The following is a 27,413-nucleotide window of genomic DNA, read 5'->3' as shown; positions in this document are numbered from 1 at the left end:
GGCTAATTTTCGAAGCTGAAATTTTTGACATTGTAGGTTCTCATGGTTCCAATGGACTTAAATAATGCTAAAGTATTGCCTGAGAAGCTAATTTTATTCTCTCACATTTTTTGATATCACACTATCTTTACAATTTCCACTTCAAAACTGAAAATTACATTGTTATTGCCAAAACTGAAACACATCCAGTTACATCAGAGTCATGACCACTATTAATCCATTCTGCGTTACTAACAATATTCCGAAGAGTTTACAAATTTTCGTCACAAATGATTTTCCACCAATTTATGTCATTATTTTATAGATGAATCCAGAAGTAAACATAATGAATAGCGTCAGATTGCGTAATTAATAATAGAAATTTTAATTGTGTTGAATATTTCGTAATTTGAAAATGTTTGTAAAAGAAAATAATTTCTTTTTATACATTTTAGCCTGAAATATAATACATCATGTAGAAAATCATATGCAGTTCTTTTAGAAAAACAGTTGAGATAATATTAACCTGTTTAAAATATTCAAAATTTTCAGTATCGCCTACTTCTGTTGAGGAAAAGTAATACTAGAGGAGGATGTCCCTTTACAACGGGCCCAGGTGAGGGGTAAAGCTTTGTGTTGCACAATTATCAAGGGTACACATGTGGGCCTTTGGCTCCAAAATCCCATATCAATGATGTTTCGTTGAATGGTTCACACACTGACACTTGTTGATGGCCTAGCAGTGAAAGCTGCAGCAGTTTGCAGAAGGGTTGCACTTCTGTCATGTTGAATCATTCTCGTCAGTCATCATTGGTGCTGTTCTTGCAGGATCTTTTTCCGGCCGCAGCAATGCCAGAAATTTAATGTTTTACTGGATTCCTGATATTCACAGTGCACTCGTGATGTGATATGGTCATATGGTATAATCCCCAATTCATCACTACCTCGGAGATGCTGTGACCCATCACTCGTGCACCGACTATAACAGCATGTTCAAACTCACTGATATCTTGATAACCTATCATTGTAGCAGCAGTAACCAACCTGACAACTGTGCCAGACACTTGTTGTGTTATATAGGCATTGTCGAGTGCAGTGCTGTATTCTCCCTGTTTGCGTATCTCTGTGTTTGAATACGCATGCCTGTACCAGTTTCTTTGGCATTCAGTGTAGTAAGTCACACTAAGGATGTTCTATGCAGCTTTAGTAACAAATGTGCTTTCCCTTGTTTGGCAGCCATCACCACCTGGATCGTTGTGGTAGCTGCACCCAGTGCTTCTAATTTATTTATTCTTTATCTCCTCAATGCCTTGGGGTTGGAATTCACAATATTGACCTCACCATTAATGCTGTGGACCTCTGCTCACATACCTCTAAACTCTTTTCCAAGTTCTCACCTGTTTTTTCTCCACCTTCCACCAGGGTCACCAAGTTTGAAGCACACATCACCTTGTTACCCACAGCTACCGTCAAATCTTGCAACATTGGCTCAGTGCCATTTGCTCTTCATAACAAACTCCACCTTGAGGTACAGCGACTTCAAGATGAAGGGATTTTGACATCCATTCCCAACAGCCAATGGATAACCCCCCCCCCCCCCCCATTGTTGTTTTTGAAAAGCCTAACAGTGCCCTGCAGCTTTGTGATGACTTTAGCATGACTATGAATTCTAAATCAGTGATAGACTCGTACACTGTACCGAAGGTGACAACATTCTCGCCAGAGGCAAAGTTTGTGCAAAAATTTACCTGTTCGACACATACCTTCGACGTCCACTTGATGCTGCATGCTGTGACATCATCAATACTCTGTTCAGCTTGTATAAGTACAACCGCCTTCCCTTTGGAATTACAAGCACAACTGTCATTTTCCAGTGGTACCTTGAACAGTTAACGCACCGTGCCTGTCACTGCAAACTATCTGAACAATATTCTGGGGGCCAGCAGATCCATTGCAGACCTTGCACATGATCTGGATTTATTATTTTAAATTTTTGATCAAGTGAACTTGAAGTTTTATAAAGACAAATCTGACATGATTGTGTGCCAAGTTGAATACCTCAGCCATGTCTTCAGAGCCTCAGGGATTCACCTCACTCCACAATATTTGAGGCCATTCATAAGCTACTAGTGCACAAGGGTAGGTCCCAGTTGAAATCTGTCCTTGGGCAACTCAGCAATTATTGTCAGTTCATACCTCATACCGTGGCACTTGAGGAATCTTTACAACACTTTCTCGGCCAAAATGTTCCCTGGAAGTGGTCGCATAGCTGTGACGAAGCCTTTTGGGACTTGTGGCAAGCACTGTTGTGACCCATTTGCCCATTTGCTTGACTGCATATGATCCCTCAAAACCTTTCAACTTGGTGGCCGATATGTTGGATTTTGGACTGGGGGGCAGTATTATCCCATGCCATTGATGGCACCAAATGCCCCAGTGCTTTCGTCTGTAAGACTCTGTATGTTGCTCAGCATGATTACAGCCAAACAGAAAATGGGGCACTTGCACATCTATGGCAGAAACCTCACCCTTCTGACTGACCAGAAAACTCTGCTGTTTCTATTAAAGTCCTCTGGTCCCATCCCAACTAAGACGAAACACCAACTGCAACACTGGGTGCTGCCCCTGCCCAGCTACACATATGATATCAAATATCAATCCATATCACATAATGGTAATGCCAACCTGCTGTTTCACCTGTCTCTAGGACAGCCCACCTCTCCAAGTTTGATACCGACCTGAAAGTTTGCTTCCACATGGATTCTGAGGCAGAAGATACAGTAGCCAGGCTCCCTTTGGATGTCCATCTCATCCAGCAGCACACAGAAGAAGATCCTGTGCTACAGAAGGTGTTGCGCCACGTTCACCAATACTGTCCCTCTAGAAGGTCTTCAATTAACCAGACCTCCAGGCATTTTGGGCCCACCGGCAGGAACTCCATTCTCCCAGATGTCATTATCATTCAAGACAACAACAGACTGACATGCATCATCATCCCTCATGCACTGCGGTGTCAGGTCGTCAATCTACTCCTCAAGGGCCACTGCAACATGGTCCTTACAAAGAGGCTGGCTCACCTATATATATATTGGTGAGGTATGGACTCCCCTATCATAGCTATGGTCACGTCTTGCTCCACATGCCAGAGCACACATGCTGCCCCCACTTGACTTACTTCCCTTGGCCAACCACCTCTTCTCCATGGTCCCAGCCCCACTAGATTTTGCCAGCCCCTTCTTGGGAGCATCATGGCTCATGGTCATTGATGCTGGAACTGTCTATCCTTTTGTCACCAAGATGGGCTCCACAATCCATCAAAGTCCTCACATGCACTTTAGCCTTGGAGGGCCTCTGCAAGTCTATTTTCAAAGACAATGGAGCCCAATTTGCTTCCTCTGAATTCTCTACATTTGGTGTCGCCAGTGGGATCTCCCTTATCCACATTGCACCATTTAATCCATCCTCTGATAGCCTAGCTGAGATATTTGTTAGCACCTAAAAAACGCAGATGTCTAAACTTTGCCACCACTACTCTGTGGATAATGCCCCCTCTCTATTTCTTGTTTCTTACTGAGCTGCATTGCAGGATGGCTTTTCGCCCATTGATAAACTGCATGGGTATCCACACCATTTTGAACTCTCCATTTGCTACCCCCAGGCAGCAACCTCCCATCTTCCACAGGCTCGTCACCACCACTTTACCTTACAAGATCCTGTTTGGGCACTTGCCATCTCCTGAGGTCATCCCCGGTGGCTCCCTACTATCAGTGCGCACCTCTTCAGCCCTGACATGTTAGAGGTCGAATTCCAGGAAATTGTGCACAATGCTCTATTCCAGAGATGCAACCTGCAAGGATCCTCTCACAGATGCCATCTCTCTGGCACTTACCTTGGCTGACTATCAGCATTATGTGGGACATCAGACATCACAGCATGACGTCCCCAGGGATGTCGACCAATGCCCAGCTCTGCCCCTCCCTGGGATGGAGGATACGAACATCGTTGAAGTTTTTGACATCTGCCCCCAGGGGGGAGGGGGGGGGGTGCAAAGACGTATTCTGTAGTGCCCTTGACAGTTAGCACCGATGCTGCCATGCACAACATACACATTGTGTAGGTTGCAGCAAAATTATCCCCTACAATGCAGACAATGTGGGACTTGGCAACCCTGTAACTTGGTGGCCATTTTCCATGCAGGCCACCAGGCGGCGTACACAGTGATGATAGAGGGTGTTGACAAACCACATGTCTTCATCCATCTGTCATGTCACTTGCTAAAAGTAGACCTGCAAGATTTTTTTACTGAAACCAAGCCAAGGAAAGCTTTTTTTTCCAATGAAGTTAAAGTTCTGAATATGGCTTTATTTGATTACCTAAATTGGTTGACTATTTGAAGTAGTGTGCAACTGTAGTATGTATTTTGTGAACTTGGAACTTTAAATTAATGTCAGTGGTGAAGAACTTTCATTTATTTTGTTTTTGGAGACGTCTGTTCTATTCAGACTAACAGGAACTTGAGAAGTGTTGAAACTGTGTTCATCAGTACATGTCTGTGGTTGCAACTACTTGCCTTATTTTGTGGATGTTTCATTAGAATGGGTCACTTCAGTTTGTATCGTCTAATCTGTTAGCATGGTCATTGTAATGTATTTCACTTTAATGCTCATACAAATGTCTGAACTTTGGAAGGTAGCGGAGAACTACTAGTGGAATTAAAGTGGTGAAGGCAGGTCATGAGTAATGCTTGGATAGCATATGGTATTACTCTACCAGTAAGTTTCAGACATCTGTTTGCAGACAGCTTTCTTTTCTGTATTATGAAGCAAAGGAAGGTTAAATCAAAAAATGGAAAATCGAAGGTGGAATAATGACAATATTATGAAAAAGTTAGTTGCTACTCACCATATAGTGGAGATGCTGAGTCACAGATAGGCACAAAAAAAAGACTGTCAAAAAAAAGCTTTCGGACAAAATGGCCTTCATCAGAACACACACACACACACAGATGGAGGCCTGTTTGTCCAAAAGCTTTGTTTGATGCTCTTTTTGTTGTGCTTATCTGAGGCTCAGCATCTCCACTATTTGGTGAGTAGCAACTATCCTTTTCATAATATTGTCATAAACCCAAAAGTTTAACATTTTTCAGTGTTATTGTTTGTGGTGTGAATACTGAGAAGGCAGTACTCATTCTCTAAATTGTAGTTGTATTTGTTATTTGGTCACATAATGCCAGAGACACCATAATGGCTTCCATATGCAAGAAAGTTCATGTCACATCTGGTCTCAAAAATAATTCACCAAGCTTATAAGTATTTGCTGCACTCAGATTATTTATTGGCGAATACTGTGCTTAGACCATAATATTTATTTATACAGGTGGTGCCCTACCTTATCTCTGCGACAACAGACTGTGATGCAAGTCTCAGCTATTGTGCACAGATTCAGCTTCAAAATGTGCATAGATCACAGTCACGTGCATTATCTTGCAAATTCCAGAAGGGACTGGAGGATGCTCAACGGCTGCAGACTATACTTCAGAACACATCAGTCCCAAGAGGAACACGAAGTGGCATAGCTCTGCATGACTGTCTCTACAGAATGGTGTTTAGTAATCGTCAGAGTAGGAATGCATTCCTACGACGGTTGCTGCAAGAGTTTGATGTAAAGGTATAGCAAGACAGCAGTAAAAATTATTAATGTATTGTAGAAACAAAGATGATGTAACTTACCAAACGAAAACGTTGGTATGTCGATAGACACACAAACAAACACAATACAAAATTCAAGCTTTCGCTGTGGTGTCACCGCTAGACACCACACATTTTGGCGCCGAGGAGTGGTGCCGCGCCCACGTTGCAGTCTTTGTGTTATACTTGCTCTAATTTGTTTGTGTCATGGCTTCGCCGCATTCTCCAGATGTACTGTCCGAATTTTTTCGCTTGCAGAATCAGCAGACGCAGGCGTTATTGGAAGCCCTTGGACAGCTCGTCCAGGGTCAACGTGCGCTGCAAACAGATGCGGCGGCAGCCGCTTCATCGCTACCGCAGCCACACAACGCTGTCGCACCGCCATTTAGGCCCTTTGAGGCCACAACCGAAAGCTGGACTGAGTGGGCCGATCAGTTCAACTTCCACCTCACTGCTTATGGAATTCAAGGTAAAGAGCGGCAGCCGTTTTTGCTTTCTTGTGTCGGTGTGTCTACCTACCGGGTGATAGTGAAATTGTTTCCCCGACGCGACGTAGCAACTCTGACCTACGAGGAAAATTTGTCGGCTTTAGATGCCTATTTCAAAGAAACAGTAAATGTAGTTGCCAAACGGTATACGTTTTTTCGTACAAAACGTACGGCCGGTCAGACTAACAGGGAGTGGGTAGCAACTTTGCAAGGACTTACTAGAGACTGCGCGTTTGCCTGTGAATGTGGCCTCCCATATTCAGATACTATGGTGCGTGATGCAATTGCACAAAACGTTTCTGATGTTCGCATAAGGGAACAGATTTTGAAACTAGTTAATCCCTCCCTGCAACAAGTGATAGACATTTTGGACAGGCAAGACACACTTGACTTTGCTCAGGAATCATTTGAAACTTCGCCAGCAGTGTGTCACGTTAATCGGCCCGCCCGGCCCGCTGCACGGGACGCTAAGCGGCCCTCGCGCCCGACTTCGCTGCGGCCGCCTAGCTTGCAACCACGTGCGCCGCGTAAGCAAGCAAATGCAGTGAAATCTTGCCCGCGGTGTGCAACTAGACATACGCGTGAAAATTGCCCGTCACGCCAAGCTATTTGCTTTTACTGTCAAAAGAAAGGACATGTACAAAGTGTTTGCCAGAAAAAGCTTAGATCAGACACTCGCAATACTTCCAGGCCTTTTGCTTCGCGCCGGAATCGAACCCAGGACAATCAGGCTCGTGGACCTTCGCCCATGGACATTCATGTAGTTCATGCCCACCCGTCCAGTGACACTTTAGCTAACAGTGACTGTGTTCGTCCCACCCAACGTGTGCGTCGACGTCGCCGGAAATCCCGTAAAGTTGCAAGTGCTTCTGGACCTGTATCAGTTCAAATTGCACGAGACAGTCGCTCTTGTCGTCAACAAGACAATAAACTTTTTGTGGACTTAGACTTTGCAGGAAAAGTGATACCATTCCAGCTCGATACCGGAGCTGCTGTTTCATTGCTCAATCACGACACGTACAAACAACTGGGCGCCCCGCCATTGCGTGCCGCAAATGTTACGTTAACTAGTTACTCAGGACAGCATATACCTGTGTTAGGACAGTGCAGCCTTATTGCAACATACAAGGGACAGACAAAACTTGTGTCATTTTATGTTCTTCGTTCCTCTAGTGCAGTGAACTTGTTTGGTTTAGATTTGTTTCAATTGTTTAATATGTCTATTGTAAATCAGGTCCTTTCAGTGAATCAGACTGTGCCTTCCGCCAGTGTTTCTAGTCTTTGTGAAGAATTTGCAGACATTTTTGCACCGGGCCTTGGTTGCGCTAAGAACTATGAAGCGCATTTGGAACTGAAAGATCACGCGCAACCAAAATTTTTCAGAGCGCGCAATGTTCCCCACGCATTGCGTGATGAGGTCGCAAGAACATTAGCCGATTTAGAATCTCAAGGTGTCCTTGAACGTGTGCAGGCTTCTCTCTGGGCCTCACCCTTAGTCATTTTGCCAAAACCTTCCGGAAAATTGAGACTTTGTGTGGACTTCAAGGCCACTGTGAATCCACAACTTGTGACTGCTACTTTTCCTTTGCCCCGCCCGGAAGATCTTTTTGACAAACTGTGCCCGGGAAAATATTTTTCAAAATTGGACCTAGCAGATGCGTACTTGCAAATACCTGTGGACGAAGAATCCCAGCGCGTCTTAGTGGTAAACACGCATCTTGGCTTGTATCGCTTCAAAAGACTGCCGTTCGGGTGTGCATCCGCCCCTGCTTTGTTTCAGCAATATTTACAAACTATTTGTGCGTCGGTCCCTACTGCTGCGAACTATCTGGACGATATTGTAATCTCAGGAAAGACAGAAGCAGAACATTTGCAAAATCTCCGAACATTATTTCGGGTATTGCGTCAGAATGGTCTTCGCTTGAGGAAGGACAAATGTGTGTTTTTTGCTCGTGACTTACCGTACCTGGGGCATGTCATAAATGCCCAAGGTATACATCCGAGTCCAGAGCACCTTCGTGCCATTCAGGACTTGCCGTCACCGCAGAACTTAAAACAGCTACAGAGTGTGCTGGGTAAGGTAAATTATTATCATCGATTTGTGCGCAATGCTTCTTCCATTTCAGCTCCGCTTCATCGCTTACGCCGTAAAGGTGTTCCGTTCGTCTGGACGACGGAATGCGAACGCGCCTTTCGCCAGTTGAAATCGGCGTTACTTTCCAATACTTGCCTTACGCCATTCGATCCCCGAAAACCCCTTTTGTTGATGGTAGATGCCTCGGATTTCGGGATCGGTGCTGTGCTTGCGCACAAGGATGGCTCGCATGATCGCCCTATTGCCTTTGCGTCCAAATTGCTCTCATCTGCGCAAAGAAATTATTCACAAATAGAGAAAGAAGCTTTAGCTCTCGTGTTTGGGGTTACCAAGTTCCATGATTTCTTGTATGGTCGTCACTTTACCATCATCACGGACCACAAACCGTTGACATCACTTTTTCATCCGAACAAGCCTGTACCTCCACGTACAGCGCAGAAATTCATTCGATGGTCACTTTTTCTCTCGCAGTACCGCTACGATATCTTGTATCGGTCCACTGCTAAGCACGGAAACGCTGATGCGTTGTCCCGTTTGCCTGTTGCTGAGGATAAAGCATTCGATTCTTCCGAACGTGCTTGCATGTTCATTGATTCGGAAACCGATGACGTGGTCGCATCGTTTCCGATTGATTTTCGTCGTGTAGCTACTGCCACAGCTGCTGACCCTGTCCTTGCTCCCGTTTTGCGTTTTGTTGCTACGCAATGGCCCTTGTCAAAGTCACGGATCGAGGATCCTTTGGTTCGCCGTTTTTTTGCTCACAAGGAGAGACTTTTTGTCCGACGTGGTGTTTTGTTGTTGCGTTCCGATAATGATCAATCCCGAGTCGTGGTCCCACGTTCGTTACAGTCCTCTGTCTTACGGCTTCTTCACCAAGGACATTGGGGTATAGTGCGAACGAAACAACTTGCTCGACAGCACTGTACTTGGTTCGGCATCGATGCTGCGATTACGAATATGTGCTCCTCTTGCGTGGCGTGTGCCGAACAACAATCCGCACCGCCGCGGAAATTCTTTGCTTGGCCGAAAGCCACTTCCCCTTGGCAACGCTTGCACATCGATTTTGCTGGTCCATTCTGGAATGCTCGATGGTTGGTTGTGGTTGATGCTTTCAGTAATTTTCCTTTTGTTGTCCGGATGTCTTCCACGACGTCTTCTGCCACCATCCAAGCCTTGTCTGCTATCTTTTGCCTTGAAGGTCTTCCGCAGACTATTGTTTCCGACAATGGCCCACAATTCATGTCCGCAGAATTTCAGTCGTTCTGCAAGGCCAATGGTATTCAACATCTGACATCCGCGCCGTTTTCGCCTCAGTCAAACGGTGCCGCGGAACGATTGGTCCGGACTTTCAAGTCACAGATGTTGAAGTTGAAAGAGTCGCATTCACGGGAGGACGCTTTGTTGCTCTTTTTGTCCTCATATCGCTCTCAGCCCCGCGATGGTCGCTCGCCGGCTGAGTTGCTCCATGGTCGCACTCATCGAACTCTGATGTCTTTGCTGCATCCGCCACATCAGGTTCCTGTGCAGCGGCAGACTCCTGCTTTTGCTCCTGGCGACGTTGTCTATTATCGCAACTATCGCGGTTCACGGCGTTGGCTCGCAGGGCGCATTCTTCGCTGCCTCGGCCGCGCGATGTATTTGGTTTTGGGGGCCTCTGGTGAGGTGCGTCGGCATCTCAATCAGCTGCGCCTCTGTCGTCGCCTGGGTTCTGCCGCTCCCCGTCTGCTTTCAGCGACGGAGCCGTCCGGTCAGCGCCTTGGGGACCCATCTACTGGCTCGCCTCATCCCCAGGTGTTACCGACGATGCCTTCCATTTTGCCTCATGGCGTCGCGCCGCCGCAGCCGCCGCCGGCGCCGCCCGCAGCGGACGCTTCGCTGCAACCGCATGGCGCCTCCCTGGGTCACGCGCCGCCGCTTGCTTCCCGTGACCAGCCGTCCTCCGCCATGGACCTCTTGCCCGCTCCGGACCAGATGTCGTCTTCGCCCGTCGGGTGCTCCGACCACATGGAGGTCGACCCTTCTGTCTCATTACGTGCGCATACACCTCATGTTGACGTGCACCCTGGACTAGGTTTGCAGGCGTTTCCTAGCTCCCCTCGGACCGAATGGCCGGGTGCGGGTGGCACAGCCTCGCCTGTTGTTAGGCTCCCCACCTCATCGCATACGTCAACATGGGGTCCTCCCCACGGCGGGCGGAAGCCTTATCTCACGACCGTTCGCCGATTTGCGGGGGAGGAATGTGGTGTCACCGCTAGACACCACATGTATGACCCAGGACAACTGGGAGATCCGGGAGAAAACCGGGAATAATCTGGGAATTTTTTAGAATTCCAGGAATTTTTCATTCTTTTAGTTTTCAGTTAAATTGTTGTAATTTTGACTGGTAAGAACCATTACTCTAACAAAGGATGTTACTGCATCCTGCTACGGCAGAATAATACTTCAACAATAAAACATAAATGAGAGAAAAAAACGAAAATAAAACTTAAATTGCAAAGGAAATGCACCATATAAAATAACCCAGTGCTCGTACAAGCGTCTGCCAACAGCAAAATGTGTCAAAGGCATTCAGAAGATTATGCAATGCTTCATAACAAATTGCCTTCGATGAGCGTGTCGTTACAACTGTTTGCATTACACTCATTTAATCAGTTACGAGCGGGCTCATGCACACGCGCAGTTAAGTCGCGTATGAGTTGTACCTTATCCTGCTTCTGGCTACAGAAATGTGGCTGTTGGCTGTGTAAGCAGCAGCAGCAGCAACCAGCCACATGGTACCCGGAAAAATTTTACTGGTGCGCCCAAGCTGCCAGATTCACGCTTGTGCAGCAGGCCCTGATCTAGTGGGGAGTGAGGGCAAACCGGGGTATCTAAACCAGGTGGCAGTTTCGGGGGAGGGGCAAATTCATATTCTTGAGAAAAAAAAAACCTTTTCTCACAAAGCAGCGAGCATCCAGCACGTTGGTCTATCGATTATTCATATGATTTTGAAACACAACCCTGCTGGTTTTTTGAACACATTCTAAGTCGATTTCTGAATGAATTATAAGTTGATTTTTGAATGCGTGATAGTGTACGTGATGTATCAGCCAGGGGAATCCTTGTAACATCTAGAAATAAACTTTTGTGCTGACAAGACGGGATGGGGCTGTATGAGCTGAGCGGAATAAAGCTGAGCCGGTGAATGCCAAGTGCTGCTTGTTTATGTGGTTCATTCTGTTTGCGAATGTCGAAGGTTAGCGTTGTTACAATTACTAGCGAAATCTGTAGATTCAGACTACCAGAGTGGAAATAAACGACTAACAGGTAAGTAAGATTGCGTATTATCTTCTCGGTGTATCCAAGAAAGTGAAATTTTGACAGAAATTTTTTGGCCAGATCACTACATGAGATAGGGCCAGTTGTAGTCCCTGGCTAGCAGCTGCTTAAGTTCCATTCTGGGAGGAGCTTGGGAAATGCATTGTACGATCACGTAATAATGCCTAACCAGAGGATAATCGCTGGATAACTAAACTGGTGAATGTGGTAGGGTTAGTGAAGTTAACCAGAGAATGACAATGGTAGGAATAGTTACAGAATTAGTGATGACAATACTGTTAGTTAGAAAGAGGAAGGAGAAGAAACGGGGACATCACACAAATTATGGAAGAATATGACGATTCCAAATTTATACAAAAATTTCGTTCTACTACTTTTCGGTCTCGTACATGAGAAACTGGAGCATATGAATGAAATGTGAAACTATTTCCTAACATAAAGCCTTTTGCTTGTAGTAGACCAAATAGGTATTTCATATTGGTACTTCGTGAATTATATTCTGACGTATTATAAAAATAATCAATATTGCCAAAACAGTCTCGCTTATTTGGTGTGCGTTACAGTTGCTGAAATATTAGAAAGGCCAATTTTGTTTTCTCCAGCACACAGTGACAAAATAGATGTAATCGAGAAACCACACCAGTCTTGGGTACTATTTGTATTAACAGCTTATTCAGTATTAGACAACGACACTTCTATTTTTCATGTAGCAAAACATTTAACAAACTTTGATAAGGTAATAGTCCTTTCACAGCAAGATTAGAGAGAAAAATCGCTAGGACCTAAGGATTGAAGAAATGTGTACTGTCTTGCCTGTCTCTTGTCTTTACTGGTTTTAGGTGTCCTATATTTAATTTTATGTCACACAGAAGAACAAGTTATTAGTTAATATGCAATAAAGAGTCCAGTTTTTCTGAAGAGTTCTTGGTCTCCTGGTTACAAATAATCCTATCCAGTATTAATTGCGAGGGTTTTTTTTACAAAAAAAGGGCGGGAGGGGGGGCAGGATGTCAAACCAGCTGACTGGATTTTAATTTCCACTGTCCTGAAATCATTTGATGGCATCCATTACAAAATATAGACGTTTGAGTTCCACAGAGCGAAATACAGTGAAGTGCGGTGTAACAATGTTGTTTGAAGATGCGTGGCACCTCACTGCACAATTAAGACCAAATAACGTGTCTTACGTTTCCTCGAAGATATATCTTTTATGTATCAGACTCTTCAGCAAGATGTGCGCTACAAAATGAACTTACTTTTGAAAAGTCTTTTTTGACGTGGGGGTGGGGGTGGGGGGGTGTAGTCTCCACGTTACCCGTTTTTACATTTAGTGATTTTTCGGTTTCTTCTTCATTTACTGCTCTCACATCAAATGAAAACAAGACGGATATCTGTGGCTGGGAGTTATCAAGTGAATTAAAATACATTCACATAGTTAAGAAAGGGTAAACAACGTTACTAGTTTCAGATTTTATTTTATTTCCACCTTTCTGACAGTCAAGCATTAATCGCCTTGCAGAACAATGAAGTTATTTTTGTCGGTTTGATAAATAAATTTGGCTTTTATTAAGCGTTCTTGCTGAGGCAGTCAATTTATTCCACACTATTGGCTAGTTTCAACTGTTCGCTGCATTTCAGGTGCACGTTTTCATCTTCTAGCATGTATGGCGTTATGCCATAATAAAGAACCAAACATGAGATAATACAGTGCTGGTACTCTAAGAAAATGTACGTCCCGGAAACCACACTGAAAAGCTTCATATCTGGTCAAGGCCTACGTCATTGAGAATCTGGACATACAAATGTGCACTGTATGGCGAACTATGCATTTTAGTATGGTTCACAAAATTCTGACGCTCTTGGAGTATCTTCTGATGTCTTGTTTATTGTATGACATAATGTAACATCATTTAATGTTTTACACATACGAACATACGGGCTTCCTACATCACCATAGCTGCGCAGGGCACGGTGACGCCTCATATCTGGCACTCTCTGACAACTGCTGAAATGAATCTATTTCTAACAGGTCACGGGAAAATATTGCAAATTGTTGTTCGGAAAGCGTTATTTTCAAAGTAAATTTCTTTTTATGCAAGATGAACTATGTGTGAGAATGTACGATGGATTTCTTAAATCACAGAGTGTTTGGTCTCTCTTAAAAATAAACTCTTTGATGACGAGCCATTTAGAAGAATTTCGAGCCCAGAGATTTATGTCGGTATTAAAAATTTTGCTGTTGTATTTGTGTGATGTATCTTAAAGTTTAACATGCACTAAACAGATCAACATTATAAGTGAAAGCTTAGCTTCCCTTGTAGCTTATTAATCTTAGAGACAAACATTATATGTGAAAGCTTTGCTTTTCTTGTAGCAACACTATGTATATTAATTTAAACCATTAACTTTTCCTGTTGGTGGAATTCAAATTTATACTTTCGTAATACAAAAATATGCAGCGCATATGTTGCTGCACATCAAAGATCCTTCCAAAACATTTCTCCAGTGAGTATCGTTTTCTAAAGTTTCTACACTGCTGTATAAAACCATAACCTATCAAAGGATAAGTTCTACAGTTCAGAGGGAAAGTATACTGTCACTTAAATTGGAAAAAACGTGTTTTCACCCGGGAGAAAGTGTGTTTTTAACTGGGAGATCCGGGAAAAATTCGGGAATTTTTTTTCTTTGTCCGCGTATACACCCTGGAAATTAAATGATATGTGGCCCAGAACTGATGCTGACACCCTATCTCCAAAATATTTGGAAATGTATCTCTTCACATCCACTTCTCTCCTGGTTATGTGCACCAGCAGTTCGGATGACAATATGAATGGCTGATAAACAAAGCTGCAAGCTGCATTGTTGCTTTCTTAAGTATGATGCCCTGAGGATTGTACAGCCTTTCCTGGATACTTGCTGTCACCGTAGTTTATACTATTACTTGCTACATCATATACATTTTTTATGTAATTTTCTTCTTTCAGTGTTCTGAATATTCTGTCTGTCTGTGTGTGTGTGTGTGTGTGTGTGTGTGTGTGTGTGTGTGTGTGTGTGTGTGTGTGTGTGTTTATGCTTTCTGCTTTCTTTTGGTATGGAGTTGATTATTGATTACAGTAGAACGTCAATTACCCAAACATCGGTCAACCAAACGATAACTTGAACGAATTGTTACTCGCTGACACGTGTTGCCCTCCCCCCAGCCTCACTTGCCCCACTGTGGTCTTGGCGTCCCCTCCTCTGCCTCCTGTGTGCCCCCCCCCCCCCCCCCACCATGTGCAAGAATGCCAAGTTGCGCCCAACAACAGTAACCATTTGCACTCTGTTAATATCACTTGTATCAACTTTGCCATGTAAAGTAAACTTGCGATATAAAATTGCCAAACATAAACATGTTGCCCTTTATATGAGAGTTAAATATGAGATTAATAAAAAGTTAGAGGAAGGTGACACTGCAACCTGGTTGTCTAATGAGTACGTGGTTGGCAAGTCAACAGTTATGGAGAGAGGAGAGAGACAAGCATCACAGATTTTATGTCTAAGCTGGGTTCTACTGATGGATCATAAGTTGTAATGCTATGAAGCTGGCGGCAAACACGAATCTAGATTATGCTGTTCACAAGTGTTTTACACAAAAAAAATCACAAGGGGAAGCAATCTATATAAAAAGACAATTCTAACCAATGAAAATCTTGGAGGGTCATCGAATTTTAAAGCAAGCACGAGCAGATTAAAATGCTGTAAGTCAAGAGAAGGCATCATGAGCTCCAAATAGAAGCAGAAAAACTGTCTGCTGATTCTTTCAAAGTCAAACTAAGGGACTTATTGAGGGAAGAAGATTAAGCTCTTGAAAACGTTTACAATGCCAATGAAACTGGACTCGATTGGAGAAGCTTTGCCAAGAAAACACTTGCTTCACATCATGTGTGAGCAGCACCTGGTGCTAAACTAAGCAAGTATCTTATTAGTGCTTTGGCTTGTACTACTGCTAGTGGTAGCCACCGATTGCCTATGCCCATCATTGGTGAAAGTAAGAAACTGCGTTGTTTCAGAACACTTTAGTATGTCTGTGATGTCTGTTGTTTACACCTCACAAAAGAGCACATGGATGGCATCCATAAATTCTTTAGGTGTGGTAAAACCATAAAGCATATAAACTATATGTTATCTGAACATTGCTACATTAATCCATTTTTGAGTTCTCTAGGTAAGTCAAAATAAGTATAAGCTTGACTATCTATATTACAGTTATGCTAGTCATCATTGTTTGATGATGATGATGATGTTTGGTTTGTGGGACACTCAACTGCATGGTCATCAGTGCCCGCACAAAGTCCCAATTTTTACAAAGCCTAATTTTTATGCAGTCCAATCTTGCCACTGTCCTGAATGATGATGATGATGATGATGATGATGATGATGATGATGATGATGATGATGATGATGATGATGATGATGGTGGTGGTGGTGGTGGTGGTGATTATGATGAAATGATGAGGACAACACAAACACCCAGTTGCCGTGCAGAGAAAATCCCCAGCCCGCTGGGAATTGAACCCAGTACCCTATGATCCAGAGGCAGCAATGCTAGCCACTAGACCACAAGCTGCAGACTAGTCATCATTGTGTAAATTTGTAAACTCGTGCATTAACCACGTTAAGAAAATTATTCACTTCCAGTCCTATCATTCATTACACTCTGAATAGTACAAAATTCCTTTGTACAAAACCCAGAGCATTTATTGTTAGTACCATCCACTAGAAAATCATACAAACTCACTAGAGCCCAGAAGACCTGACATTTATGTCATTATTTAAAATTTAGTGACACATTTGTGTGTTGTATCTTAAAATGTAACACATGCAAAAAAGACCAATATTGTTTGTGAAAGCATAGCTTTTCTTGTTGCTAAACTATGTATATTAAATTTTCCTGTTTGTGTGTTCAGGATATTTAACAGTAACATTGCTAATGCTTGACTACACCACATGTCCAATGTTCTGAATATCTGCTGTCATCTGCTGGTGAGATCACATGACATTGGCGGTGATAGGCTTACAAAAGTGCATGCAATATCGATTTCAATGCTTTGGAAACTAACGTGATGTGTTTGGTGGACTTTGAAATTATACTTTCATAACATGAAAATGTGCAGTGTATGTATATGTTGCTGCAGATCAAAACTCTTTCCAAAAAGTGTAATATCACTTAACATGGATTTTCACCCGGGATAAAGTGTATTTTTAGCAGGCAAATCACAGAATTATTTTTCCTTGTCCGCATATACAACCTGTAGGGTTGTCCACGTGCCATCACTCCCATTTTCTGATCTAGATGTAACATTCTGTTTCCAGGGTTGCCAGATCGCCTATTTCACTCCCACATGTGTAAATTTGAAATAGATATGGTAGTAAAAGATGAAGGATCGTTATACAGAAACTGAAATATGAGGTAATATAGTAGTCAGCTCGGCCTTTTTAACTGTTTTTTATTCTTACATGGAGGAAAATTTTCACTTGTTTTTCCCAAAATCTAGTTGCATACCCTTTTAATTAATTATATAGCCTAAAAATTAAATTTCATTTTCACAAATTCTGACTTCCTTAGTTCAAATTTCATGCCATGTAGAACTAGCCTTGAAAATATCCTCCGCATACACTGTTACTCTATTCAGGGTTCTGTTTCCTAAATTTTGTCAATAGCTCTTATAAACAAAAAACAAATATATTTAATCCAAAAGGTACCACACGGAATTGTTACACTTGCCTTCATTCAGAAATGCTGTCTGTGGCCTGGACTCCATAGCTCGCCTTACATAACCACAAAATTTTTTTAAGATTTGAGCAGTGCAGGCTGGTCTGGCACTTTCCTTTCTTACAGTATTATGAAAAGGATAGTTGCTACTAATCATATAGCAGAGATGCTGAGTTGCAGACAGACACAACAAAAAGACTGCCAGAAAGTGACCTTTTGGCCAATAAAGACTTTGTTGTGTTTTCCAACAGTCTTTTTGTTGTGCCTATTTGTGATTCAGCATTTCCGTTATATGGTGAGTAGCAACTATCCTTTTCATAATACTGTTTGTTTGACTTTCCCTTCTTACTACTTCATTTAACTTTCTAGCATCCAGTACCACTCCGACACTCCCAAATTTTTTGACTGCTATTAATGAGTTATGTGCCTACTGTTAGATCTTCCAATTATTCCCCGTTGTGTTTTCTGTATATCCTTTCTTACAGACTCCTTTTTTAGCGAAATGGATGGCATAAAGAATGGTTCTTGAGGTTTTGATTTTAATTTGGCTCAAAAGTTTTTTTACTTACCCTGGTTTTTCTCAAAATATGGATCTATTATACATTAAAATGTCCTCTAAATCCTGTCTTTTATTGTTCAATACACCTTGAATAATTTTTTTCTCTATTTTTGTATTTTATTCTCTTGAAAATTGGTCGTATCTCTCTCTATTGTTATATATCGCAAAGGTAAGTCCATTTAATTATGTTCATTCATATCAGTTCTCTCTAGAAAGGGTGCCTGACTTAATGTTCCATCACAAACAAAACTAAACCTTCCTTCAGCAAAATCATTTTCCACACTCCATTAACATGAAAACTCTGTTCCCAGTATCACATCTATACTCAAATCTCCTATTACCAAATTTTGCATTCTAAATCACACACAGTTCATGGTTTCCATTCTGGGGAAGGCCGTGACATTAATTGATCGGAACTAATCCATACCATGGGCTGTGCTACACATCAGTCTGTCACCACAGCCAAGAATTCTGGCCAAAATCCGTTTCATAATCAACTACTAAATAACAACAAAACCTGACTTTATCAAACAAATTGCACTAAAAGATGCATTTTGGGAATATCTTTAATGTTATGTATATGTTAGCTTTGCTGCATTGTTAAAACGTCTTAACTTCAGACATTTAATGTTTGTGTGAATTCCAGTCACAGTTTTCATCATGTTCACATCATGAAACAATGATATTTCCATTATGTCATGGATCTTGAGTTGTAATTATGATATTCAGATGAATAAATAAATACTAAATTGTGATTAAATCAGGCATTAATGTAGAAAACAGTCTTGCAATTGTGATGTACTACACCTGAAGATGGCCAGAAGACTCTGCGCCGAAATATCGTGGCAGAACGTTACTGATATCCGGCAGTTCTCCCGTGTTTTTATGGAACAGTCTTGCAATTCATTGGCCATGTTCTGTAGCATGTTCATGTTCACTCAGTGTTGTCTCAGTGTGTTGTTAATTGTAAGAAACACCTCTTCCTTTTCCCATGTTATCTCCGCATGAGTAAGCTGCAAATCTGTGCTTGGACAAGCACAGGATATCTTGTAAAGAGCTCTCAAAATTTTCCAAGCAGACAAGAAGATTTTCTACCTTATAACTCAGTCCTCTAATATTTTGATGAAATAACCTAACCTTACTTTTTGTGAATTATCAAGCATTTTGTGGGACTCTCCTGTTATTTTCACTTCTTTCAAAACAGGGTGCCTGATTCTAACCTAAAAAAGGTGCCCTCTGACACGAGTATCCACAAGGACCTACCTATGTGTGATGGTGGCCATCTGTATATTATTTGCAAGAAGCTCAGCCAACCTATCTTTTCCTCTCATGTGTGGGCCATGCCTAGTATATTCCCATCTCTCAACTGTACCAACTGGCACTGCACTCATAAAAGATATCGTTTCAGTCAGCAGCAACCTACCCAACTCAGTGTTCACTTGGCAAACAGCAGTGTTTACGAAGGGCTGATCATGGTGCTGCAGGACCTCTACAAAACTCACATTTGTGTTTGTAGTTGCTAGTCGTATTTCATCCAGGCCATCCCTAATGCTGTAATTACTGTTCTTAACCAGGCTGTTGCCTCATCCACCAACTATAATAACCTGATCCTCTTTGCCAAAATCCTTGCACAAATTCCCTATGTCTTCTGTCACCTGGCTAAGGCTATCAATTGGCTTTACAATACTTGTGACCTGGTACCCTGTCCCAACTTTGTCCTGCAACATCTGGCCTACACCCCTCCAATGACTACTATCTAGCAGCAAGACTTTTCTTTCTACTCTCTTCTGATACTGACCTATGTTGAATTTCTTTGCTAGAAGTCTGCTGCACCCTCCTGTAATCTACAGCTGGATGAGGCCCTCCCTTTCGTACTTCAGGTGACAAGTGAAATTTATTTGATACTATTAATTCAATTATAGATGAAGTTGAAGAGCTGTTATTCTTTTGCCATTTGCTTGTTACCGTAACCCAGTTCCCAAGGCCTTTTGCTCCTTTCTGCCTATCTAGTTCAAATTTCATGTTAACTAATTCAGTCTGAAGGGCACAAATCTTTGCCTCCTGCTCAGCAATTCTCTTGTCTTTTTTGCAAACAGTTCCATGGGAGAACCTGGTTGCGCTCCCCATTCAATTCCCCAATAGTCACTCCAGTGAAATTCCAACCCACCGTCTATGTACACCACTCCCACTTTTGACCATCTTAAGGCAACATCCACACTTATGATGCATTGCAACACAGATTGCACACTTAAAAATAGAATTAAATCACTTAATACACTTTGCACCACACAAATTTTCATTTCTTATGAGCAGCAAAAATTAGGCCTACAGGTTAGTACTTGATGTGTACGATATAACATAAAAAGTTATTAAAAAGTTATTTTTATGCTCTTCTTGGGTATAGTGCCAGATATGATCGTCCTCACTACACCTTTCACATTCTAGTGTGATTGTGTACTCAGCAATCGCACCTGAAGATGGTGGCCAGATTGATCACTGGAATATCATGTAGTGAAGACAATCACATCCGGCAGCATACCCGTGAGGAGCATAAAAATGTAAGATGCCAGAAAAATCTACGAAATCACATCATAAAAAGTTATTAATTTCTGCTTACAACAAGTACTCAGCACTCATTCATCTGCTGCATCTGTTAAATTATCTTAATCACAAACAAATTTCCTAAGTTAACGGTGCCAAAACTTTAACAAATATATGATTACAACCCACCCTTATGATCTTTTCACGTTTTCTGGACTAATATGTGAAGCAAACTGATACCTATAATAGTTAGCACACTAATTCACGTATTCTGTATGTCATTTATACTAAACTAACTGTTACTACAATTTAAATAACTTACCTAAAGAACACAAAAACTCAGATGTGTCACATAGTGCAAAGTCATTAAAGGAATGGTTAATGCTGATTATGGATGATGCAGGAGTTGTTGTTCAATGATGTCCCATATGTGTTTGGTTAGAGACAGATCTGGTAATTAAGCAAGCCAGTGTAACACGTCAACACTTTGTGGAGCATGTTGAGTTACAACAGCGGTATGTGGGCGAGTATTATCCTATTGGAAAACTCTCCCTGGAATTCTGTTCATGAATGGCAGTACAGCAGGTCGAATCACAAGATTGATGTACAAATTTGCAGTCAGGGTGGATGGGGTAACCACGAGAGTGCACCTGCACCTGCACCTGCACCTGCACCCAACGCAGGCTGTAACTCCAGGTGCAGGTCCAGTGTGTGTAACACACAGACAGGTTGATTTCAGGCCTTATCCGGCCTCCTCCTAACCAACACACGACCGTCACTGGCAGTGAGGCTGAACCAGCTTTGATCACAAAACACAACAGACCTCCACCCTGCCTTCAAGTCAACTCTCACGTGACACAACTGAAGTCACAAATGACAGTGTTTTGACGTCAGTGTAATGCATGTGATAGGGCATCTAGTTGGAGCTGTCCTTGAAATAACTGTTTTGTAACAATTCATTGTGTCATTGTTGTGCCAACTGTTGCTCAGATTGCTGCTGCAGATGTAGTACAATGTGCCAGATCCATATGCTGAACACAATGGTTTCCATCTCGGTAGGGTCATGTGACTGTCCAGAGCCCAGGCTTCTTGCAATCATACATTCTGGTGACCACTGTTGTCAACACTCATGTACAGTGGCCACTTTCCTGCCAAATCTTTCTGGAGGATCACAGAAGTAACAGCCAGCTACTCATAGCACTATTACAGGGCCTCATTCGGTGAGGTGTTGATAATGGTGCCTTTGTCACCTTAAAGGCATTCTTGACTAACATCAACTCACAATGTCCAACCACAAAGGTAACTATCACTCAAGACAGTTACAGCATGTATTTAAAGCAAATATGATTTACATCCTCATAGTGATGCTACTAGTGCCACTTTTATGTGACTGACACTAAGTTGGAATAGACATCAGCTTTCAGGTGTAGAAAGATGCCTACCAATTTTCATTTATGACACACAGTTCCTTCTAGGTGTAATGATCCCCTCCTCAGTCAGTATATTTTATGTGGCTCCACTTCAGAGCAATTAACTATGTGCTCCACCTGTTCCAATTGTTGATTTTTCCTTTCAGTAAAGTAATAACATATCTTGTTTGATATTTTTTAACAACAGGCATTACAAGCATATCCTCATTATTCTTAATAGATTTGATAAACAGTTAGGATATCCCATTCAAATCATTTCCAGTGTCCAATAAACACTTAACTGGGATCCTTTGTATGTTTACCAAACCTAAAGAATGCAAAATTACTTTAGCATTATTCCTTGTGTGATAAATATTCATTAATTTTTGTCCTTGAAAAACTGTTGTCTGAATTACTAAACTTCTTGTCCTCTGTTATAGTTAATTGACACAATGCACAATTTGCCTTCCCTGTGCATCCCTTTGCTCTTTTGCTTCTTTCTCAGATTTACCCTGCTTGCTTAAATCTTCCTGCCTTCAGTGTGGAAGGACTTGGGTTCAATTCTTGGTGCCACCTCACGTATTTTCTGAGATAGGGAGGTCTGGTGCAGGATCCACTCAGCCCTTGTGAGGTCAGATGAGGAACTGCTTGAAGGAAGAAGCAGTGGTTCATCAGAATACATCTACTGGGAATAACAGCTGGAAAGATTGGCATCATGTTGATTACGTGTCCCACAATCACAGATTACTCCTCGTACTGCATTGTAGGCACAGTTGGAACAGGCCAAAGACCTAATTCATGAGTGGTGTTTATAGTGACTTAAATTATTTATCTTTTCTTTACTCAAAACATTTCATTGTTATCAGACACAAAATTAATACATCTCGTCTTTTTCCTCATCCTTGTGCTCTTCTTCCTTCTCACTACTAAAACCTTCACATCTTCATTACTACTATTACTATTGATTGTGTCACTATCACTTCCTTCTATATGTTGTGTCTGAGTTCATTATTCTTCATTTCCTTTAGCTGACTGCATTGCCAAGCACTTTAAATGCTTTCCTTTATGTAACTTTTCACATTTCTTTATGGTATCCTTATTTCCCTATCATTAGCTGTTATGTTAAGGACATTGGCTAATCCCTCTGTTTCATCTGTTTGACTGTTAATAATTGTTTTTAATTCAGGTGAACTTGTACCACTAGAAATGGTTTTATTTATCTCCAGGCTTTGTTTAAACTCCTCTTTTATCATACGTCTTTCTCCTAAATCTATTTTATTCCCTTTTTTCGTACTCATGAGTGACTATAGTGCGCGTCATTTATGACGGCGGCCGAGTTTAGGTTCGTTCTGCGCATCTGACGTCACAAAACACAGTCAGCCAATGAACAGAGAACGACGTTGCCAGAGCTCGACTGCAATGCAGAGCAGGGACGAGTGTCTTCAGTTTTAGAAACATTCAGTCCTAAATAAAGTAATAGAACAAAAGCAATGTCTTGATAGCAGACTTTCTTTTATAGAAAGTTTGGAACAAGCATTCTTTATACCAGTTGCTTCACATTCTGTTAATTAATTAAACCAAACAAGCAATAAGCATACTAATTCAGGCGATAGCAAGGAAAGGTGTTTGTATCAATCTCACGAACCGCTTTTTCGCAATAAAGAACAGCGGTAATTGTTTATTTCCTATTGTACATCGACGAAGCATGAGTAATTCAGTGTTTGTCGGTATTTTGCGTGACATGTCAGAGTCCTCAAGTAGTTTATCAATATGACGAGTTACAATAGTATAATGGTTAAGGTGTTGGACTGGAATGTGAAAGGTCATGGGTTCAAACCTTGGTCGATGCATAATATTTTCTTTATTTAAAAACAATATCGAAGTGTCTTACTTCATGAATTTTATTCGTTTGAATGTAATTTTTTGAAATTTATAGTGCTTCATCTCTTCATTAACCCTGTCGCTGCTACAGGGACATGCACCTTGCACTTCAGTCAATGAAAGGTAAGGCATATACACAGTGGTACTCACGTTCTCTTTCTTGTTTTTGTTCCACAGTCGCAGTTTTACCAATGGTATTGAAATATATTCCTCTTCTGCAACTGTAATAAGCATCTTAGACCAGACGCGTTTTTTCTCTTTTGAAGCATCTTCAGTGGACAGTATTTTGTCTCCTCCATTGCCAAGTCACCTTTCGCAGTTTTGTGCTGCGGTAACACAATATTCAACGTTTGTGTTGGCTGATCAGTGTTTTAGCAAATAAATGCTGTTTGCTTGTGCCACACACAGAGCACAGTATATTCAAGTCCTAATGTTTTTGTAAGTCCACAGTTTTGTTTAATGTATTTTGTCTACTTCCATATGATTGATTGAAGTGCTGTAAAATAAAGTCAAACACGTCCAGTGTAAATAAAACTTTTGTTACAGTCGCGAAAGATGGAATATTTCTCAATATTACATACGACACCTATCTGGTACTTAAATTAAATGAGATATTGTTATACAGTAAATTTTATATGAAATTTAGGTATCTTGTCCACATTTCATTCTGAACATTGTGGCAACTAAAATCGACCATATGGAAAGTATACGCTATGGGCTTTTACCTCTGCAAACTCTTCAAAATTTCGTACAATGGTTTACTACATTTAATGCTGCACAATAACTGCGTTGAACATCGAAACAAAATTAAGTCATTTATGGAGGGAAGGTATCAGTCAAGAAGATGTGTAAAAATCAAATTTTTGGGCCAAACAGTTTTTGTGAAATCGAATGATAAGTGTGTCAAAGCAGTCGGAACACCATGTGTCTGCACAGGCGAGCAGTGCAATGATGACAAAATCGCACACAGCGCGGAATGCAGGGAGCACGTATTTGCAGCAGCGAAAGGGTTAATGCGGCCGTGGTGGCTTTACTTCATAAACTGCGCGCTCCCCCATAAACGTTAAGTTTGCGAACTATGCTATACTATTGCTGTAGCCACCAGAAAGATCGCGGGAGGCGCACATTGGCACGGCGCGTCACGGACGGTAGTTGCTGCAAGTAGAGTCACGTCCACCAGAGGGCACGCGAGAATTCAGACCCGACCTCTGCCGGCATAACAACAACAACAACAACAACAACAACTCCGGCAGCACGGGCCGGGCCCAGTCAGTTCACATCGTGCAGGTCTAGCAGACAGTTCCCGGTCTACACTAAGTGAAGTGCGACGGAAACGTGAACAGTGTTACTACAACTATGGCACTGCTTCTCTTGGCGTGTGCGTCGTGTGCAACTGGCAACGCAGCAGTCTCCCGCATCTGGGCGGGCATGCGCGAGCCGCCAAGATAAAAGAATTGAACTATAGTGGCTCTTTAACAGATTTTATCCAAGTGCAAGCCCCAGCTGACACAATTTTAAGTTTCCCTGGTTGTTTCTGTAACTATTGATCCCCACACTTCTGTCATTTTGAGTTGCTCGGCCATTCGTATGTTTCCACCAAACCACCTGTTGCCCAGCCTACTCTAGAATTCCCATTATTCATCCCAGATGTGGATCTGCTTTCTATCCTTTTCATGTTCCCTCCTAGGTGGGTGACTAGTGTCATGCTTCCATACACTCTCATCTCCTGTCTGTTTGGATCTTTCCATTTTCACAACATAATTCAAGAAATCACTTATATTATAGGTGGGAGCTGGCAACAGCAAATCTCTTATTTCCTGGCTAAGTTTGTTTCCTAATTCCTTGTCCAAGTACTTAATGCAACTATTCCAATAGTGACAAAAGCCTTTAATAGTGCCCTTCTGTAATTACATCTCTCCCCTCAGCAAAATTCACTCAGCATCTGTTCTTGCTGGTGCTGCTAGAGAGCCCAGTATTCTTCAAAAATTTATTTCTTAAAACCCTCTCAAGAAGTACAAGAATCCATGACCTCTTCTCTCCACCCGTAAGTATGTCCCTGTAAATAACTCCATACAAATGACATTTTTTCCTTTTCTGGCAAACTCTTAAGCAAATCACTAAATTCTTTAGTGAAATCAATAAGATGAACGTTACCATATGGTTCAAAACTACTAAACTTGTTACAGTTAACAAATATTGCTTCTTTAGACATTGTATATACACTGGGATTTGCATTTTGGACCCTGCTGACTATATTTTCAGTTTCATAAAACTTGGCTTCATTTATAACATAATAAATTTTGCACTGTTCCATTAATATTGTACATATTTACTTTCCACTTCCCATACCTCTTCCTGTATATTGTTGTTTCAAGCCCAGTTTGTTCAGTTCCTAATTCACGCTCGTTCCTATTATCAGGACATATTTTCACCACTTCTTTAGATTTCTTCTGACAGGAATAAACAAGAACTTCCAGGCTTATCATAATTGCCTTTTACTTCTTTAACACTATATACAAATTCAGTATGAACGGAAACCATCTTTGTTCTAAATATCTGTTGACTTTTCTGATTTATCTTCAAGACACACTTTTACTGAATCTATCTTCCTGTTTAAATCGCAATTGATCCTATTGATTTTTTTGATCCAGTTCAGTTTTCTAATCATAAAACCGCTCCTCTGATATGATTTTCAGTTGCTAATGTAATTGCTGGTTTGGTCCAGTTTTGCATTTAACCGGAAGTTAGTACAATTTTTGTCCAGTTTTACACTTGATCTACTAATGTCACTATTAATTTGGTCTATTTTTCACTGTTTACTTTCGTTTCTAACACAAAATGCATATATATTTCACTAATCTTAACTAATAACCCATTGCTATTGCCATTACACATTCCTTCTTCACTTGATACCCCCTATTGGCTTCCTATTTTCTTTTACTTTCCACAATTTGATTTGAATTACTTTCTTTGCTCCTAACCCAGTGTGCGATTTGCAGGGGCGGATGGGGGGGATTTCCCCCCCTCTGCATCAGACAATCCCCTCCTCTGGTTTTAGTTTATGCATCCCAACCTGGGATGTTTATTTCCCATGCACTGGAGTAAAACTTTACATACAATTTAAATTTGTGGAGCCGAACACTGAAAGTTTTTAATACAGTCTTACTATTAATATGTTTGTTTTCTATCATCAGAATAAGTACAGCTTTTCACAAATGTGCCTCTACTTTTTGAATTCCCCTCGTATACCTGTATGTAGAGGATTTTGTAAATAAGCTTTACCTATAATGTACTTTTAAAGATATAACAAGGGATGGCTTTTCTGATAGTGCATACGCGTGAATAGTGAGTTTCGGCATTAACATCTATTTATAAATAGCTGTTTAACCATGCGTAACGCCACAGTCCAAGCTAGTAACATATATAGTTCTAATAACCCCCGAAGACATCCCCCCCACTGGTAAAATCACAAATCGCACCCTGTCCTAACTTCACTGTATTCTGTAGAAAATGGCCTTGACATTTCACCAGTTACATGACCATTACATATTTCACCATAAAGGATTTATTCTTCATATTTTATTCTGCTGTCATCATAAAGTTCTCATTGAACCACCACGTCCTTTTCATAACTGATCCCTAATCCTTGTTCCCTACTATCAAATAACCCTTTCCAAATTCTTTGTTGCTCATCTTGGTAATAG

At 41.6% G+C, this 27,413-nt stretch overlaps 1 protein-coding gene across 1 annotated transcript in view; it reads left to right on the top strand.

The window, feature by feature from the left end:
- The first annotated feature begins 5,428 nt into the window (after positions 1–5,428).
- Positions 5,429–27,413, top strand: part of LOC126236845 (nipped-B protein-like) — a 101,144-nt gene continuing 79,159 nt past the window's right edge. Inside the window, exon 1 of the mRNA XM_049946450.1 lies at positions 5,429–5,646. Coding sequence (XP_049802407.1) covers positions 5,578–5,646 — 69 coding nt within the window. The 5' untranslated portion in view covers positions 5,429–5,577. The remainder of the gene's footprint in view (positions 5,647–27,413) is intronic.

Source organism: Schistocerca nitens, chromosome 2 (assembly GCF_023898315.1).
Source record: "Schistocerca nitens isolate TAMUIC-IGC-003100 chromosome 2, iqSchNite1.1, whole genome shotgun sequence".
Classification (NCBI taxonomy): domain Eukaryota; kingdom Metazoa; phylum Arthropoda; class Insecta; order Orthoptera; family Acrididae; genus Schistocerca; species Schistocerca nitens.
This window is presented reverse-complemented; position numbering and strand designations above follow the sequence as displayed.